The sequence below is a fragment of the Podarcis filfolensis genome (genome assembly GCF_964270895.1).
Source record: "Podarcis filfolensis genome assembly, chromosome: 13".
NCBI lineage: Eukaryota > Metazoa > Chordata > Lepidosauria > Squamata > Lacertidae > Podarcis > Podarcis filfolensis.
The window spans coordinates 42,488,148-42,505,930 of record NC_139615.1 but is presented as its reverse complement, the minus strand read 5'-3'; the positions used below and the strand labels follow the sequence as shown (position 1 = coordinate 42,505,930).

General features: G+C 43.5%; 1 protein-coding gene across 1 annotated transcript in view; it reads left to right on the top strand.

Annotated features, from left to right (window-relative positions):
• The window catches only part of RMND5A (required for meiotic nuclear division 5 homolog A), a 36,109-nt gene extending 18,382 nt beyond the window's left edge, over positions 1-17,727 (top strand). The window contains exons 3-9 of the mRNA XM_083583376.1: positions 3-137; positions 323-423; positions 4,546-4,712; positions 6,111-6,276; positions 10,146-10,248; positions 11,817-11,971; positions 13,790-17,727. Of these exons, the coding sequence (XP_083439502.1) occupies positions 3-137; positions 323-423; positions 4,546-4,712; positions 6,111-6,276; positions 10,146-10,248; positions 11,817-11,971; positions 13,790-13,853 (891 nt within the window). The 3' untranslated portion in view covers positions 13,854-17,727. The remainder of the gene's footprint in view (positions 1-2; positions 138-322; positions 424-4,545; positions 4,713-6,110; positions 6,277-10,145; positions 10,249-11,816; positions 11,972-13,789) is intronic.
• Positions 17,728-17,783: the final 56 nt, after the last annotated feature.

The following is a 17,783-nucleotide window of genomic DNA, read 5'->3' as shown; positions in this document are numbered from 1 at the left end:
AGAATTTTGACTCTGACATCAGCAGCGTGGGAATAGATGGATGCTGGCAGGCTGATAGCCAGCGGATTCTGAATGAGGTGATGGTAGAACACTTTTTCCGGCAAGGAATGCTAGATGTAGCTGAGGAACTTTGCCAGGTAATTGCAGCTAGAATTCCTCATTCCTGGGAAGGAAAATAATTTTTTCACCTATTGTTTTAGTTGAATTTCCGGGCGACTGTGGAGTCTTCACCCCATGTTCTAGTGGTCTGCGGACACGAAAACACTATTTTGCCCATCTACAAAAATGTCTAAAGAATGTGTGATATGATCTTGTTTTTCAGGAGTCTGGACTTTCGATAGACCAAAGTCAAAAGCAGCCGTTTGTGGAGCTCAACCGAATATTGGAAGCACTTAAAGTTAGAGTTTTGAGACCTGCGTTAGAGTGAGTTACTCACCTGTTTTGGAAATATTAAGATAAAACGCCATCTAAAATCTCTCATTTTAACATATTCATTAATGCCGGGGATTCTCAAGTGAATAGATGTTCACTAAATGCGTTCCAGCTGGGCTGAAATCCCAAAACTCAAGTGGGGCTTGCCTGCAGCAGGAATTGTCCAATATCAGGGTGGGTCAGTGGCGTAGCGTGGGGGGTGCAGGGGGGGCCGGCCGCACCGGGCGCAACATCTGGGGGTTAGGGTTAGGGGGCGCAAATCCACGGGTTAGGGAGCGCAAATTACTTGCCTTGCCCCAGGTGCTGACAACCCACGCTACGCCACTGGGGTGGGTCCATGTTCCACAGGAAGTGGCAGCACTCAGGTGAGGCAGATGTTGTGCCCACAATGGCGACGTACCAACAGAGTTCCCAAATGGTGTGATCAGCTTGTTAGGTGCCTAAGCTGAGCCCATCATCTGAGAGCTAATGTAACGTTCCCAAAGCAAGGAAGGATTGGACTCTGATTAATAAAATACACATGAGGCTTGACCAGCAAGACTCTGGGAGGAGCTGCCAATAATAAGAATAATTCTGTCCACCCCTTGACCCAGGTCGTTTTATTTACAAAAGAACCTTTTACACAGTGTTCGTAAGCACCAATCAGATTTCCTCTGAGGATTTCAAAAAAACCCCACGTGCGACAAAGTCAGATCAGAAGAAATTCTCTTAACAACAAAGAAACTGTTTCCTACTTGAGCATGCATACATTCTGGGGTAAATAAAACAGGACTAGAGGAATGCATTCAGCAAACCCGGAGGTCATAAACAAGCGATAAACAGGAGAGGAAGGATGGCAATGAAAGATGAGGCATCTTTATCACCTCCGTGTGAAACTATTTCCTGGCCCTAAGATTAACAAAACCAAGGAAAGGTACATTAAAGCTAACTATCATCTTTATGACCCAGGATGCCTGATGAAACAAGTGGCCTGTGTATTTAGAATGCTTATACGTGCCTGTCAGGCATAGAGAAAGCAAATGGCAGAGGTGCAGAGGTTCGTGGGATTCGATAAGAAATTATTGTCAATGAACCAAACCCCATCAACGCAATGCTTTCTTTGCGGACACAATGGCTTGCTCCATATTTCATAATTCCTCATAGCAATCCCACCTGACCCCCACACTCTGCATATTTGCACCCTTACAAGCTAACACTAATTTAAAGTGACAGAGCCCGCTTTAGACTTGTGTCCTTGTATTTTTTTTTTATAGCATCTTGGGAACTGCAGTTTGTTAAGGGAAGTCGGGAGTTGTTTGGAAACCCCTATTCCTCTCACAGGGCTACAATTCAGAGTTGTAGTTGTAGTAGTAGTAGTAGTAGTAGTAGTTGTTGTTATTATTTATTGAACTTGTATACCGCCCTATACCCAGAGGTCTTGGGGCGGTTCACAGAGTTCCCTGGAAAGAGGGATTGATTGCAAATGTGCAGATTTACAGTGGTGCCCCGCAAGACGAATGCCTCGCAAGACGAAAAACCCGCTAGACGAAATGGTTTTCCGTTTTGGAGGCGCTTCGCAAAACGAATTTCCCTATGGGCTTCCTTCGCAAGACGAAAGCCCATAGGGAAATCTCCAGGACAGCGGGGAAGCGCAGCGCGTCTTCCCCACTGTCCTCGGACCTCCTCCGAAGGCTGGCGGTGGGGCGGAGAGACCTCCTCCCGCCGCCAGCCTTCGGAAGGCTGCTCCGAAGGCTGGCGGCGGGAGGAGGTCGCTCCGCCCCACCGGCAGCCTTCGGAAGGCTGCTCCGAAGGCTGGCGGTGGGGCGGAGAGACCTCCTCCCCGCGCCAGGCTTCGGATGGCTGTCCTGAAGACTTGCGGTGGGAGGAGGGTTTTCCTTCCCACCGCCAACATTCAGAATGCTGTTCTGAATGTTGGCGGTGGGGAGGAAAAACCCTCCTCCCACCGCAAGCCCCGGGAACAGAGGAGAAGCGCTGCGCGCCTTCCCCTCTGTTCCCGTACCTGTCCCGAAGGCTTGCGGTGGGGAGAAAAGCCCTTCTCCGCACCGCCAGCCTGGCAAGCGGTCTCCATAGGAACGCATTAATTGATTTTCAATGCATTCCTATGGGAAACCGTGCTTCGCAAGACGAAAAACCCGCAAGAAGAAAAAACTTGCAGAACGAATTAATTTCGTCTTGCGAGGCACCACTGTAATGGGTGATATGCCGCTAATTCATCGAGTAGTCCCATTGAAATCTATGAACCTAAGTTCTGTGGTTTCAGTAGGCCTGTTCTGAGAATGACTAACACCGAATATTGCCAATTAACTCTGTGCATTTGCCTTTTAAGCAAAATGCAGCTTGATTTGAACACCTATTTGCACCAAACTAAGTTACTGAAAAATTGATAAAATACAAGCAGAGTGATTTTAGGTTTTAACCTCTGATTAATCAGCTGATGAGTTGCCCTTCATAACTTTATGTGAGCTTTGTTATATTGTTTTGAACTGCCACGCTCATGTAAAGTTAAACTGCCCTGATATAAGAGACCCATCTATCTGTCTGTCTCTCCATCTTGCACACACACAAAAAGTTTGAAAATAGGATACATGGATTTATCAATCCTTATGCTTTTTCATTTGTGTGTGATACTGTTTCTCTCTGGCCAGAGTGGTTTTTCTTTGTAATTATCTAGGTCAGTGGTAGCCAAAATTGTGGATCTTGCTAGACAACAACTCCCATCATCCTTGAGCATAAGCCATGCTGGCTGGGGCTGATGGAAATTGGAGTCCAAGAAAATCTGGAGGGTACTATCTGATCTAGGTATTTGCCAGATTCTAGGGTTTTCATTTCTCCAAAGTTTCCAGGAGAATGAAATGTCTGAATAAATATACATTATTGGAGGAAGGTGGTGGCCTGCCCACATTCAGGGCTGTTAATACAGACAAGGAAAATTCTTGTGTTCATTTGTATATGTTTAATAAAAATGTAAACATCAGCAATAATGAAAATGGATACCAGGAAATCTCCTGTTTCTCAAGCATTAAACAAAAGAGTGAGGTACAAATATTTATTTGTGTGCAAGTGTTAACTATATCTGTCTTTTCCGTTATCAATCAGCATATATAGGGCGGTATATAAATTCAATAAATAATAATAATATTTCTTCACCTGTGACTTCATTTTTCAGAGTTGGTTGTGGTCCACAGCCCATGCTCCCACACGCATATATGGAAATAAGTTCCCTTGAAATTTGTATAACTTGCCTTCAAATCCCGAATGTAACACTAGGAAGTCACTACAATCCAATCTCTGCAATCCCTGGCCTTTAACCACTGCTCCAAAGAAACAGAGCACTGAAAACAGTCTTCAGGATGTGTGACAAACAGTATTAATGTTTACTCAATAAGCTGAATGGAACGTTTAGAACGGCTAATTGCAGGTTATTAGCCAGCGTAATTTTCCATTGGTTCACAAAATACAAGTGGGAAATATTTATTTGTAACCATTGCAAATAAATCTACACAAGTTACTAGTCCATAAAATGTTTTTCTGACTCCTTTTCCCACATGCAAGTCACTTTGGCACATCAGTAGCCGAGAGGTGGGGACCTCATATTCTTCCAGTTTATGGGAACCTCCCTGCCTGGTTTCCTAGAGATAATTCATACCTGGTATGGGAATGTAGGTGAGTGGCTGTTTACAAGCCAGAGGTGGTTATTTACAATTCTGATCCCAATTGCAAGTGATGACACTCAGCTGCCCTCAGGGTTACTTCCTTCCAGGACCTGTTAAGCCACAACTCCTCTGTAATGATTTGCCAATTTTTAAACCGCAAATTTCAGCGCAAGACAATGAATGACTTCTGTGACCAGAGACGAAAAAGTACTGCTGAAGCCAACCAAACTGAAAAGAAACTGGTGGTTATTAAAAGAACAGTCGTGGTATTCTGCCTCCAGGATGAATCCCCCCTGGCCCCCCCCCCCATTGGTAGTATGTTAAAAGTTCCTACAGGGAAAATGTTGTGAACGGACATTGAAACACCCAGAGGGGAAAGGTTGAATTGATAAACCAGTGTTCCTATTAAGGTAAATCTGCTTTTTTCCCCTTTTCCCCTTTTTGTTCCATTATATCTTAGGTGGGCTGTATCAAACAGAGAAATGCTTATGGCACAGAACAGCTCTTTAGAATTTAAGCTACACAGATTATATTTTATTAGTTTATTAATGGGCGGAACTACAAACCAGAGAGAAGCACTGCAATACGCTAAAAACTTTCAGCCATTTGCTCTAAACCATCAGAAAGGTAAGCTGCATTAAATTCACCCCAGAGTCCCGAGTTCGTATTTGTACGCTAAGAATGGTGATTGTACTGAATTTACGATGTGCATTTCTTATTTTCATATATTTTGATTATCCTTTTGGGGGGTTTTATCTACTAGCTATAGGCACATTTGGGACGCGGGTGGCGCTGTGGGTTAAACCACAGAGCCTAGGACTTGCCGATCAGAAGGTTGGCGGTTTGAATCCCCACGATGGGGTGAGCTCCCGTTCCTCGGTCCCTGCTCCTGCCAGCCTAGCAGTTCGAAAGCACGTCAAAGTGCAAGTAGATAAATAGGTGGGAAGGTAAATGGCGTTTCCGTGTGCTGCTCTGGTTTGTCAGAAGCGGCTTAGTCATGCTGGCCACATGACCCGGAAGCTATACGCAGGCTCCCTCGGCCAATAAAGCAAGATGAGCACCACAACCCCAGAGTCAGCCACGACTGGACCTAATGATCAGGGGTCCCTTTACCTTGTATAGGCACACTTGTCCATCCCTTCAAAAAGGCAAAAATGAGATACAAAAAGCCCTTCCTCAACAGTCTGTATTGTTTATAATATCCTCCCACTGAAATATTTCTGAGGGTCCGAAGAGCTGCTTTAAGCAAGCCAAGAACCACTGGGAATGTCCCCCTGCTCCCCACAAGCTTATTATTGGAACTCTCTTCTGTTTTGGAATCATTTTTCCATGCAACAAGACAGAAAGATGCTGATCAAGAAACACAAGTACAAACGACCCTTTGGCACACGGATGTTAAGTGGTTGTTTAGATCCCAACCCGGAGGCTCATGTTCTTGTGATGTTCTCTTGTATAAACTTGATCACCGCCACCAGGGTGTTCAGGCTTAAAAATATGAAAAGAATCTTGAAATCCATTTTACAAGCACACATGGGTAGGCAAACTAAGGCCCGGGGGCTGGATCCAGCCCAATCGCCTTCTCAATCCAGCCCAGGAATCTGTGTGTTTTTACATGAGTAGAATGTGTGCTTTTATTTAAAATGCATCTCTGGGTTATTTGTGGGGCATAGGAATTGTTCTTTCCCCCCCTCCAAAATATAGTCTGGCCCCCCACAAGGTCTGAGGGACAGTGGACCGGCACCCTGCTGAAAACGTTTGCTGACCCCTGTAAAGGCACAGAAACAGAACCCTTACAAATCAATGGCTTCATTCAAATTCCATGATAAACTACGGCTGGTTATTTACAGTTGCAAATAATGTGACTTCTTTTCTGAATTGCCAGTTATTATGTTTTTTATTCATATATTCTTTCCCTCTCTGTATCAGAGAGGTTGTGCATATATGCGCTAAGCATACGTTTATTTTTCCTCGACTTATATATAAATAATGGAATACATGAACTACAGCTCCTCTGACTTTCCACAGATATTCAAGTTTTGATGGGAAGCTTAGTGTACCTGAGGCAAGGAATTGAAAATTCTCCATACGTCCATTTGTTGGATGCAAATCAGTGGGCGGACATCTGCGACATCTTTACAAGGGATGCCTGCGCTCTGCTGGGACTCTCGGTTGAATCGCCTCTTAGCGTTAGGTATGGCTGCTTTCATGCTAGATACATTTTAAGGATTTGGCTATCTAAACCTCACCTGGTCATTGGCATCTTAGGAATAGAGATTTCCTTCCATGGAGTCCTTCCATGGAGATAGAACTGGAAATATACTTAAACATAATGTGGCACCAGGAAATGGTTTGTTTCAGCAGTGATTCACAGTATGGTGCACTTTTCTTTCAGACAGACTGCAGCATTGAATACAGAGATTTCTTCCACGTACCGTATTTTTCCGTGTATAAGACGCCCCCATGTATAAGACGCCGCCTGTTTTGGGGGACTCAAATTTAAGAAAATGGGGGGAGATGGCACAGAGTTATTGAGCTTTCTGTGGGGGGGATTACCCAGGGGTGCTGAGCTATTTTTAGGAGGGATTGCCAAAAATCGCTCACCTGCACGTGTCGCAAAACCCGTCTCTCGTCTGTCCCTTCATCGGCAGAAGCTGCCAGTCGCCCATCAAATTGCTGCAGCATCAGCCAATAACACACACAATAGCTGCTCACAGCCATGGGCGCAACCAATCAAACGTCCACCCTATGCACTACCCATGTCTAAGACGACCCCCACTTTTTAGCATATGTTTTCAAGAAAAACACCTTGTCTTATACACAGAAAAGTACAGTGTTTCCTTCAATGCTGCTTTCTTTCTCCTTGTATTAGGATAAGAATGCAAATCCTCTTCTACAAATTAACAACTGTAAATCTGTAGGTAGCCTTGGGGAAGCCAATATCCCCTCCCCCTTGGCCCTCTATCTCCAGTGTTGGGAAGGGAATGGTGATGGCTGGTCTACCTTACGGGGTTGTTGTAAGGTTTGCTGAAATTATAGAATCCTAGGATTGTGGAGTCGGAAGGGACCCCGAGGGTCATCCAGTCCAGCCCTATGCAATGCAGGGATAATGGCTAAAGCATCCACGACAGATGGCCATACAATCACTGCTTAAAAACCTCCAAGGTGAAGGTTAAAAACCTATAAGTAAATGCTATAGGTCAGGGGATGGTGACAGCAGTCACGAAATTAAAAGACGCCTGCTTCTTGGAAGAAAAGCAATGACAAACTTAGACAGCATCTTAAAAAGCAGAGACATCCCCTTGCCAACAAAGGTCCGTGTAGTTAAAGCTATGGTTTTCCCAGTAGTGATGTACGGAAGTGAGAGCTGAACCATAAAGAAGGCTGGTTGCCAAAGAATGGATGCTTTTGAATTATGGTGCTGGAGGAGACTCTTGAGAGTCCCATGGACTGCAAGAAGATCCAACCTATCCATTCTTAAGGAAATCGGCCCTGGGTGCTCACTGGAAGGACAGATCCTGAAGCTGAGGCTTCAATACTTTGGCCACCTCATGAGAAGAGAAGACTCCCTGGAAAAGACCCTGATGTTGGGAAAGATTGAGGGCACAAGGAGAAGGGGATGACGGAGGACGAGATGGTTGGACAGTGTTCTCAAGGCTGCCAACATGAGTTTGACCAAACTGCGGGAGGCAGGGGAAGACAGGAGTGCCTGGCGTGCTCTGGTCCAGGGGGTCACGAAGAATCGGACACGACTAAACAACATAGGTCAGGGGTGGCCAACTTCGAAGGGACTGCAATCTACTGACAGAATTAAAAACTGGCAGTTATCTACCTCCGTTTTATTGGGGTTCAGGTCAAAGTTATTGAGCTTTTTTAGGGAGGGGGAAAGTCCCGTTTTCTTGGAGTTCAGGTCAAAGTTGTTAAGCTTTTAAATTATTCTGGGGTTAAAGAGAAACAGCAACTACTCACTGAAGGTTGGGGGGAAAACAGCCTTGGTTTGTAAACTCTGTCTTCCGTTCTCCAACAACCAAAACCTCATCGACCAGTAGATTGCGATCGACCTGTTGAACATACCTGCTATAGGTAAAGCCACTTTGAGAGTTTAGAAGGGGAAACACTACATAATCGTTAATACAAAGAATTGTGGGAGTAAGCCCTGTTTAACTCTGCAGGACATGCTTCTGAGTAGACATGCCTGGGATTACTCTATAAACCTCTCTTGAGCTCAGAGAAGTACTTTTGTGGTTCTTTTGTTCCTGACTATAGTTAAGCTGCCCTGATAGCTTGACTGAATGGGAAGGCCATAAAATACACAAATACAGTGGTACCTCGGGTTACAGACGCTTCAGGTTACATGTGCTTCAGGTTACAGACTCCGCTAACCCAGAAATAGTGCTTCAGGTTAAGAAATTTGCTTCAGGATGAGAACAGAAATTGTGCTCTGGCGGTGCGGCAGCAGTAGGAGGCCCCATTAGCTAAAGTGGTGCTTCAGGTTAAGAACAGTTTCAGGTTAAGAACGGACCTCCAGAACGAATTAAGTACTTAACCTGAGGTACCACTGTAAACCAAATGAAGCAATACTGAAAGGTTGTTTGTAGAGTCTTCACTTTTTTCCTGAACAAAAGTTCTATTTTACTAAACAAGTATGAGATCAGTACAGCATACCCCAAAATAGCCAGCACCACCAGGGGGAGTTGTTGCATTTCGCATGGAAAAAAATCAGCACTTTTAGAAGTTCATTTTGCCAGTTCAAGAGGAAAACGGCAGCAAGATACGTGGGCCGGTGATGCCTTTTAATGTTAAGCATGTCAAATTAACAGAAATAGTATTGGGGTCCAGTGCTCCCCATCATGCTCTAGAGTTAATCGCTGGACTAAACGAGAACAAGTTGTAACGTGCTTTTCCAGTGGTTTCTAACCAATGCTATTCTCTGTCTTTCGTATACTTCTGGACTATTTCAAAGACCAGTTTATGGCTTGAGAGGGCTGCCGGCAATCTATATAGATCTGCCTTCACCAATACTCTTTGCCTAGAAGTGCGAGATTTTGTGATGCCCAGATAGTCAGCTTACGCAAAGGGAGCCGGAAACCATTGTCACAGAAGTGAATTCCATGACGTTTTCTGACCCCATCCTTGGCATCTGCATATACAGTACCGTGCGCTCTCTTTGAGGTTATTGGCACTAAAAAGTTGCCCATGTTTCTACATACATGAACTATTGTACAGTGGTGCCCCGCAAGACGAATGCCTCGCAAGACGGAAAACCCGCTAGACGAAAGGGTTTTCCGTTTTGGAGGTGCTTCGCAAAACAAATTTCCTATGGGCTTGCTTCGCAAGACGAAAATGTCTTGCGAGTTCCTGCGGGGTTTTTTTTCCTTTCCCCCCCTTTTCCCCAAGCCGCTAAGCCGCTTATCAGCTGATCCGCTAAGCCGCTGATCCGCTAAGCCGCTTAACAGCTGATCGCTAAGCCACTTATCAGCTGATCCGCTAAGCCGCTAAACCGCTTATCAGCTGATCCGCTAAGCCGCTAATAGCGCTAATCCGCTAAGCTGCTAATGGGCTTGCTTCGCAAGACGAAAAAACCGCAAGACGAAGAGACTCGCGGAACGGATTCTTTCCGTCTTGCGAGGCACCACTGTACATACATAGTTCATGTGTCTAGATTCAGGTAGGTAGCTGTGTTGGTGTGACGCAGTCGAAATAAATTTAAAAAATTAAAAAATTGTCCAGTAGCACCTTAGAGACCAGCGAAGTTTGTTCTGGGTATAAGCTTTCGTGTGCATGCATGAAATTTGTGTGCATGTGTATCTGAAGAAGTGTGGATGCACACAAAAGCTTATACCCAGAACAAACTTAGTTGGTCTCTAAGGTGCTACTGGACATTTTTTTAAAAAAAAATTATATATTTATGTGTGTAAATAAGGCACATGTGCTAGGCCCTGACACTTTATTCTTCAAAACATGAGCCTATTCCCACCCCCACCCCCTTACTGTTGAAACAGAAATGTGAAAGTATTCTTCTTTAAGGCAATGTTTGACATTAAAATATTGTTCTGTCCCCAGCTTTTCAGCAGGTTGTGTTGCGTTGCCAGCTCTAATTAATATAAAAGCTGTGATTGAACAGAGACAGTGCACTGGGGTTTGGAATCAGAAAGATGAACTACCGGTGAGTAGCTTTGTGTATCCAGAGTATCATCCAATTATTGCAACAACTTTGTTCACCGACAAAAGCAAGCTACGCATTTCTTTCATTATGCAGTGCGGTGATGTTAATTTACTTGTAATGAATGTTTTGAGCTCCTGGGAGTAACTTGCTGATTAATAAAAAAAAAAATTTCCTTCCAGTAGCACCTTAAAGACCAACTAAGTTAGTTCTTGGTATGAGCTTTCATGTGCATGCACACTTCTTCAGATACACTGAAACAGAAGTTGCCAGATCCTTCTATATAGTGAGAAGGTGGGGAGGGGTATTACTCAGAAGGGTGGTGGGAATGGGTGATTGGCAGATAGCTGTGATGAGCCTGTTGACGACGCTTAACGACTGCAATAGGTCTTACAGGAAAAAGCAAGGGGTGAGAAGGTGAAAAATGGCTTTGTCATGTATAATGAGATAAGAATCCAATGTCTTTGTTCAGACCAGGTCTCTCCATGGTTTGAAGTTTGGTAATGAGTTGCAATTCAGCAGCTTCTCTTTCCAGTCTATTTCTTAACGACCTATTGCAGTCGTTAAGAGTCGTCAATCACCCATTCCCACCAATCACCCATTCCCACGACCCTTCTGAGTAATACCCCTCCCCACCTTCTCACTATATAGAAGGATCTGGCAACTTCTGTTTCAGTGTATCTGAAGAAGTGTGCATGCACACGAAAGCTCATACCAAGAACTAACTTAGTTGGTCTTTAAGGTGCTACTGGAAGGAAAAATTTTTTTTTGTTTTGACTATGGCAGACCAACACGGCTACCTATCTGTTGCTCATTAATAAATAATAATAATAAAATATTCCTGTGATAAGAAGTTTTTCTAAGTTGTTTCTAACCATGTGATGGAGTCCTTGTAATTTATTTATATCATGAAATTTATATACTGCTTGATTGTTAAAAAAACACACCCCAAAAAAGCCCCCAGCCCTCAAAAGTGGAACTCTCTGCTACTGCCATGCATCTATGACAGTGATGGCCAAACTTGGCCCTCTAGCTGTTTTGGGACTACAGTTCCCATCATCCCTGACCACTGGTCCTATTAGCGAGGGATGATGGGAGTTGTAGTCCCAAAACAGCTGGAGGGCCAAGTTTGGCCATCACGGACTATGATGAAGAACTCTTTTTATACTATTACGAGACTTCCCTCCAATACTTTATTGGGATTTTAATTGTGGCAGGGCAACATAGAACAGCTATGGATATTTTCCAGTGAAGATGCTCATAGGTATTGAGTGTAAGCCATTGATATAAATGAAATTAGAAAAGCTGGTGTGGATTTTAATCTGTTTTAGTATTTTAACTTTTTGTAAGTAATAATAATAATAATAATAATAATAATAATAATAATTTATTATTTATACCCCGCCCATTTGGTTGAGTTTCCCCAGCCACTCTTTTAAAGTATTGTATTTTTTCCTTGATTTTCCTTGTTTTTATCCACTTTTGAGGTTTCTTTCTTTCTTTTTGAAGTCAAGCAGTGTATAAATTTTATTGAGTAAACTAGCCGGTGACAATGTTTTGCTTTCGTACAGATCGAAGTGGACCTTGGTAAAAAGTGCTGGTATCATTCAATATTTGCCTGCCCCATCCTTCGTCAGCAAACGACAGACAATAACCCACCTATGAAGTTGGTTTGCGGTCATATTATATCGAGAGATGCTCTAAATAAAATGTTTAACGGCAGCAAGTAAGTACTGTTCTTACTTATTTGAGACTGAATATGTAGTTTGGGAGATGAGGTATGGAATGGGCAATATCTGGTTTTCAACTTCACAATATATAACCAGCTAAACATTGCAATACAGTGGTCCCTCGGGTTACATAAGCTTCAGCTTACATACGCTTCAGGTTACAGACTCCGCTAACCCAGAAATAGTACTTCGGTTTAAGAACTTTGCTTCAGGATGAGAACAGAAATTGTGCTCTGGCGGTGTGGCGGCAGCAGGAGGCCCCATTAGCTAAAGTGGTGCTTCAGGTTAAGAACAGTTTCAGGTTAAGAACGGACCTCTGGAACGAATTACAGTGGTACCTCTGGTTACGTACTTAATTCGTTCCAGAGGTCCATTCTTAACCTGAAGCACCACTTTAGCTAATGGGGCCTCCTGCTGCCACCGCGCAGCCGTCGTGCGATTTCTGTTCTCATCCTGAAGCAAAGTTCTTAACCCGAGGTACTATTTCTGGGTTAGTGGAGTCTGTAACCTGAAGCGTATGTAACCCGAGGTACCACTGTAAGTACTTAACCCGAGGTACTACTGTATACTGACATATCATGATGTCTGAAATCAGAATGGAACTATGTAGAGGGGAACATGGAATATGACAAAAAATAAATTTGCTACTGAACTTTCATATTCATAATTGCAAGATGGTTGGAAGCAGGTTTTACCTCTGGCATCTTTATAAGGTTACGTTGCCTGCTTTTAGTAGACCATGGAGACCTTAGATATTGGATAGCTTGAGGAAGATGTTGACCCACATCTGTGTGGCAGTTGTGAGCAAAGCAAATTCCTCGCTAGGGACAAATACCACAACAGGGATATTCAAACCTGACATGCAACCGCGCTTGGGATGCTGTGTACATTTCTGGATGCCTCAGCCTCTGGATGTGTACATTTCTGGATGCCTCAGCCTCAAAAAGGATATTCTAGAGCTAGAGGTTCGGAAAAGGGCAACCAAAGTTATCAAAGGGCAACACCCCAACGAGGAAAGGTCACAACATTTGGAGGTTTTTAAAGTTCAGAATAAAGCGGGGCATTATAGAAATGTGTAAGACTATGCAGGGAAATTGACTCCCACAAGAAGTAACGATGTCCACCTGCTTGGACCCTCGTACCTACGGGACCGCCTCTCCCGGTACGCCCCACGGAGGACCTTAAGGTCCATAAATAGCAACACCCTAGAGGTCCTGGGCCCTAAGGAAGTTAGATAGCCTCAACCAGGGCCAGGGCCTTCTCAACACTGGCCCCGGCCTGGTAGAACGCTCTGTCTCATGAGACCAGGGCCCTGCGGGATCTGATCTCTTTCTGCAGGGCCTGTAAGACAGAGTTGTTCCGCCTGGCCTTTGGCTTGGAGTCAATTTGATTCCCCCCCCCCTTCTCCTCCCATGATGAGGCTGCATTTTAATGTTTTAATGTTGTATTTTAATCTCATTTTTAAAGTTGTATTTCAGTCAACTTGCTTTTATTATTGGTTGTTAGCCGCCCTGAGCCCGGCCTTGGCTGGGGAGGGCGGGGTATAAATAAAATTTATTATTATTAAAGAGAGGAATAGACAAATTCATGACAATCATGTTCTGTCTCCATTGTCGGCCACAGAATGCCTCCGAACACCAGGTGCTGGGAGTTACTGAATGTTGCATTTAGGTTCTTTTTGTGAATTTCCCGCGGGCAACCGGTTGGCTATTGTGACGACAGGATACTGAAGTTGGCGGGCATTTAGCCTGAACCAGCAGGACTCTTCTCTGCTCTTACGTTCTGCAACAAATTAACGTTTTCTTTGTTTTCAGATTAAAATGTCCCTATTGTCCCATGGAACAGAGTCCTGGAGATGCCAAACAGATATTCTTCTGAGGACACAATTCGCTATGTAGTTTTATCTGTGTGTTTTGGAAGACGGAAGCAGACAAAGGCTCCATTTTATGCTGTACAGGCCGAAGAGGACTCCTGTGTTTTGTATAAGCCTCATGCTCCAGAAATTTTTGCCACATTTAGTGCAGACATACAGATTGGGAAAAAATCTGCAGAAGTAATATCTGTTATAGGGCTTCTATTCTTAACCTTGGTCTCCATATCCGATCAAGATACGACACCAGCAGTTGTCATTCAATGCAGGTTTTTGTACTTAATTGTATGGTGACTTCTCTTTTTAAAAGCAGACACCAACCACAAGCATCATATAGGCCTAATATTTGCCCTGCTTTTATCACCCTGTTAGATGAACGTCGCCATAAAGAATGTGGGGGGGAAAGTTTTTATTTCCTTAGCGTGTAAATAATTCAAAGAGAACTTTGGAAAAAGGTTTGATAAATTGAATAGTGGTTATAGACATACCTGTATTTCTGTTCTTACTGGTTTATCCCAACCCAAAGCTGTGATATTTTTTTGTTGAGCGTTTTTTTTTTCCTTTCAGCTTTTAAACAGAACTCCAAATGAATGTGCTTATATATATATATATAAACTACATGAATATATAACAGAGTTCAAAACCATTTCTGATTTAGAAATCACTTCTGATTTCCTGACTGAGAGCTCTTTGTGTAGCTGCGAGTATTCAATAAATGTAACTCTGGACTGGAAAGAAGCCTTTGTCAATGGATACTTGCTCTCCAGCTTTTTTTAGTCTTATAACCTAAGCTTTGTACTTAACGTCCGTGTCATGTTGCTGTACAGTTTACTAGACATGATAAGCTGCATTATTTATAAAGTTATCAGAACCAAATAAACTGTTGACAGTGTTCATAGTTGAGACGAGGGAAAGAACATCTTCCAGTAATCTGTGGCCTGTTGATCACAGGATTGGGCCGCCATCCTGTTAGTAACTAATATGTCTTCTGCAGTAAAGAGCATTGTGCTTGTGACTGTGCCCTGACAGCTAATATTACTTTTCTTCTTAAATTCGTTACGACAAAGGGTAATACTAGGCGAGACACTTGACCTAGTTTGTCTTTCGTCCCTAGAGAATCCTGAGAATTGTAGTCTGGGAGGGGAGCCATCAGGAGGAATGTCTAATGTTTGGAATATTGTTGCCGGCTTACATTGCTTTGGATTCTCCTGGGAAAGCTACACTAGATTAACTAACACATGTTTCTACAGATACAGATTATATCCGAAGTGAATATGCACTTCTAAGCTAGATGCACACTGTGACAAATTTCTCGTGCGCATTTGTTACATTGTCCTGCGATAGGACAAAGGAGCTCCCTGACAGTAGATGAAATAATAGATTTATTTGCTGTGTGGCTTAAAAGCAGACCTGGCCCACCTGTTAGTCAAGGCGAGCCCTTTGCCTCAGGTCCTAGATTGGGAGAGGCAGGGGAACAGTGCTCTGCAACCCATCCATCACTGCTTCCACCCGCCTTCAGAGCTGTCTGGCAGGCCTACCACAGCTGCCACTACTACCATTGGCAAGCCAGCTGCCATCTCTGGCCCTGTGGCTGATGCCTAGGGCATCCAGGAGAGCTCTGCCACTTTGCCAATATTTAACAGTGGGGCTATTTGGGTTGCCTATGCTTTCATGCGAGGGTCCTGAAAGCGAGTGCTTTGTGGGTGAGGTAACCCCAGAGAACACCTGCTTCAAGTGTCAGAATTATTACGGTAAAATTTCAGGCAGAATCGCTGCTGCAAAAGCAGTAGCGTTTACAGGTGATCTCCAGGGCTCACTCCAAGGAAGGGTCTTCTGTTCCTCAGAAGAAGGCATAGGCAAGGTGACCCCAAAGGGAATTAGGAGTCCCCGTATCAAATACTAAGCAGTAGGTGGAGGCAGAGGAGGCCGGTATATGAAGAGGTGGCGGTGCTACATAATCTGCTTTGCTCCGGCAGCACAATTCTTTGTGCTGGGTCCGTTTCAAAGCACCAGCAAAGCACCAAACTTTGGTTGGCTACTAAGATACGAGAAATGCACTAGCGCAATGCACTACACAGAAGAATGTTGAAAAAGATTTTTTATGTGCTTTTGGCTTTGGGCCCCAGCGAAGGGTCAATACCATTGCAGATACATTAAGGGAAGCTGATTTTACTCACGCAGAAAAACCAGAGGAAGGAAAAGACGCCACCGCGTTAACCTTTTAATAAGCGGCTTCTATCCATATTGCACTTCTAAGGGAAACTGATGACAATAACGATAGCGGTAATATTTTCTGTGCAGGTTTATAGTCTCTGTGAAATTGCTTTTAACATGGAAGGGAATTGCGTATTTGTGAACCTCAGCATACTAAATGCATATGTGTACTCAAAGCGATGTAAGACAACTTTGAAAACGGCAGCGTACGGTCTATCCAAATTGAATTGTGTAATGCAAAAATATTTGCGGACCTACGCACATGTGTATGGTCCATCAATTTCAGTGGAATTTGGGTGTACCTAAGTTGTGCTTACAGCCAACAATTTCTACTTCCTCCCTCCCCTCCCCAAAGCCCATGTTGGTTGCCTGCCATATACCTAAGACTATAACGACTGACGTCTTCATACCAAAATGTAATGACTGACATAATTTTAGTGGATCCCAGGTGATGGTGAGGTTTGCTCTCCCTCAAATCAGCAAAGAGAATAGGTTGTGTGAGATGCTATTGATCTTTGTGATTGCAATAGCTCTTTGCCATTTCTTAAGCTGGTCCATCTTGCCCAGTATTGGGATTGACTGGAATAGAAAAAATAGTTTTGCCAGAACGCTCATTTTTATGACTGAGATTCTTCCTGTAAAGGATAGTTTAACTTTGGCCCAACTATCCAAATTTCTTTTCATCTCCTCCCAGGTTCTTACATAATTATCATGAAATAGGTTAATATTCTTTGAAGTTAGCTAGACGGCCAAGTATTTTGCTTTTGGGCAGATTTTCAAACCAAACATTTTCCCCCAGTTGTTCTTTTTCTTGGTTTGATATGTTCTTAACCAGTAGTTTTGTTTTTATTTTATTTTATTTGAATCCAGCTACTTCAATGTGATAGCTTCCATGTGCTTCTATGTTTCTGATAATTCATGGAGACTCATGAATGAGATGTTTTGGGTTTCCTGCTTAGCACACGCAAATAACCCATTGTCTGCTTGCTCTGTTGTATCCAGTGAGGAGGAGGACTTGAGCCTTTTTCTCCTTTCAAGATTAGCAAATGGCTTCACTTTCGACGTTTTTGGAAAGGAGACTGTACAATCGCATCTTGTTAACTGTAGGAGAAGCAGAAGTGGCTTTTCACAACCGCAACCCTGGCTGGTTTGTGAGAGCTGAATTTCAGGGCACCATAGTGTATTTCCTACACCTTTAATTTTGCCAGCCCAGCCCAGCCCACCCCCCAGATATTCCCAAGAATAGTAGCCATTACACATAAAGGTTTTATTTTGCAAACATTTCCTCCTTACTCTGAGGGAGAGCAAAGCCTGAGGGCGTTCATTAGAACTGACAGCATATAGAGCAACAAGGAGCTGGTATGCTCAAGAATGCGATCGTGAAAACGATGCAAATGGACACGTTAAATGTGTGCAACATGTTCCAGCGAATTGTTGCGTGCTTTTCTAGACACTGTATCACAGATAAAATTCTTTTCTGTGTTCAGCATGGATAACTGAGACTCTCTTACGGCAGCTCCCTGCTTATCGTGAGAAAGATGTAAATCGTACCCAAATGAATGCATGGGGGTGAGAAATGGGTAGAGCCTTCTAGGCTTAACTATATTTACAGATGATGTATATTGTTACACTGTTACTGGTAATGAGTAAAAAAAAATGTTTGCTAAATCGGGTTTGTTTGATTTCATTGTTTGCACCATATTCTGTATGAAACAAACGCGTTT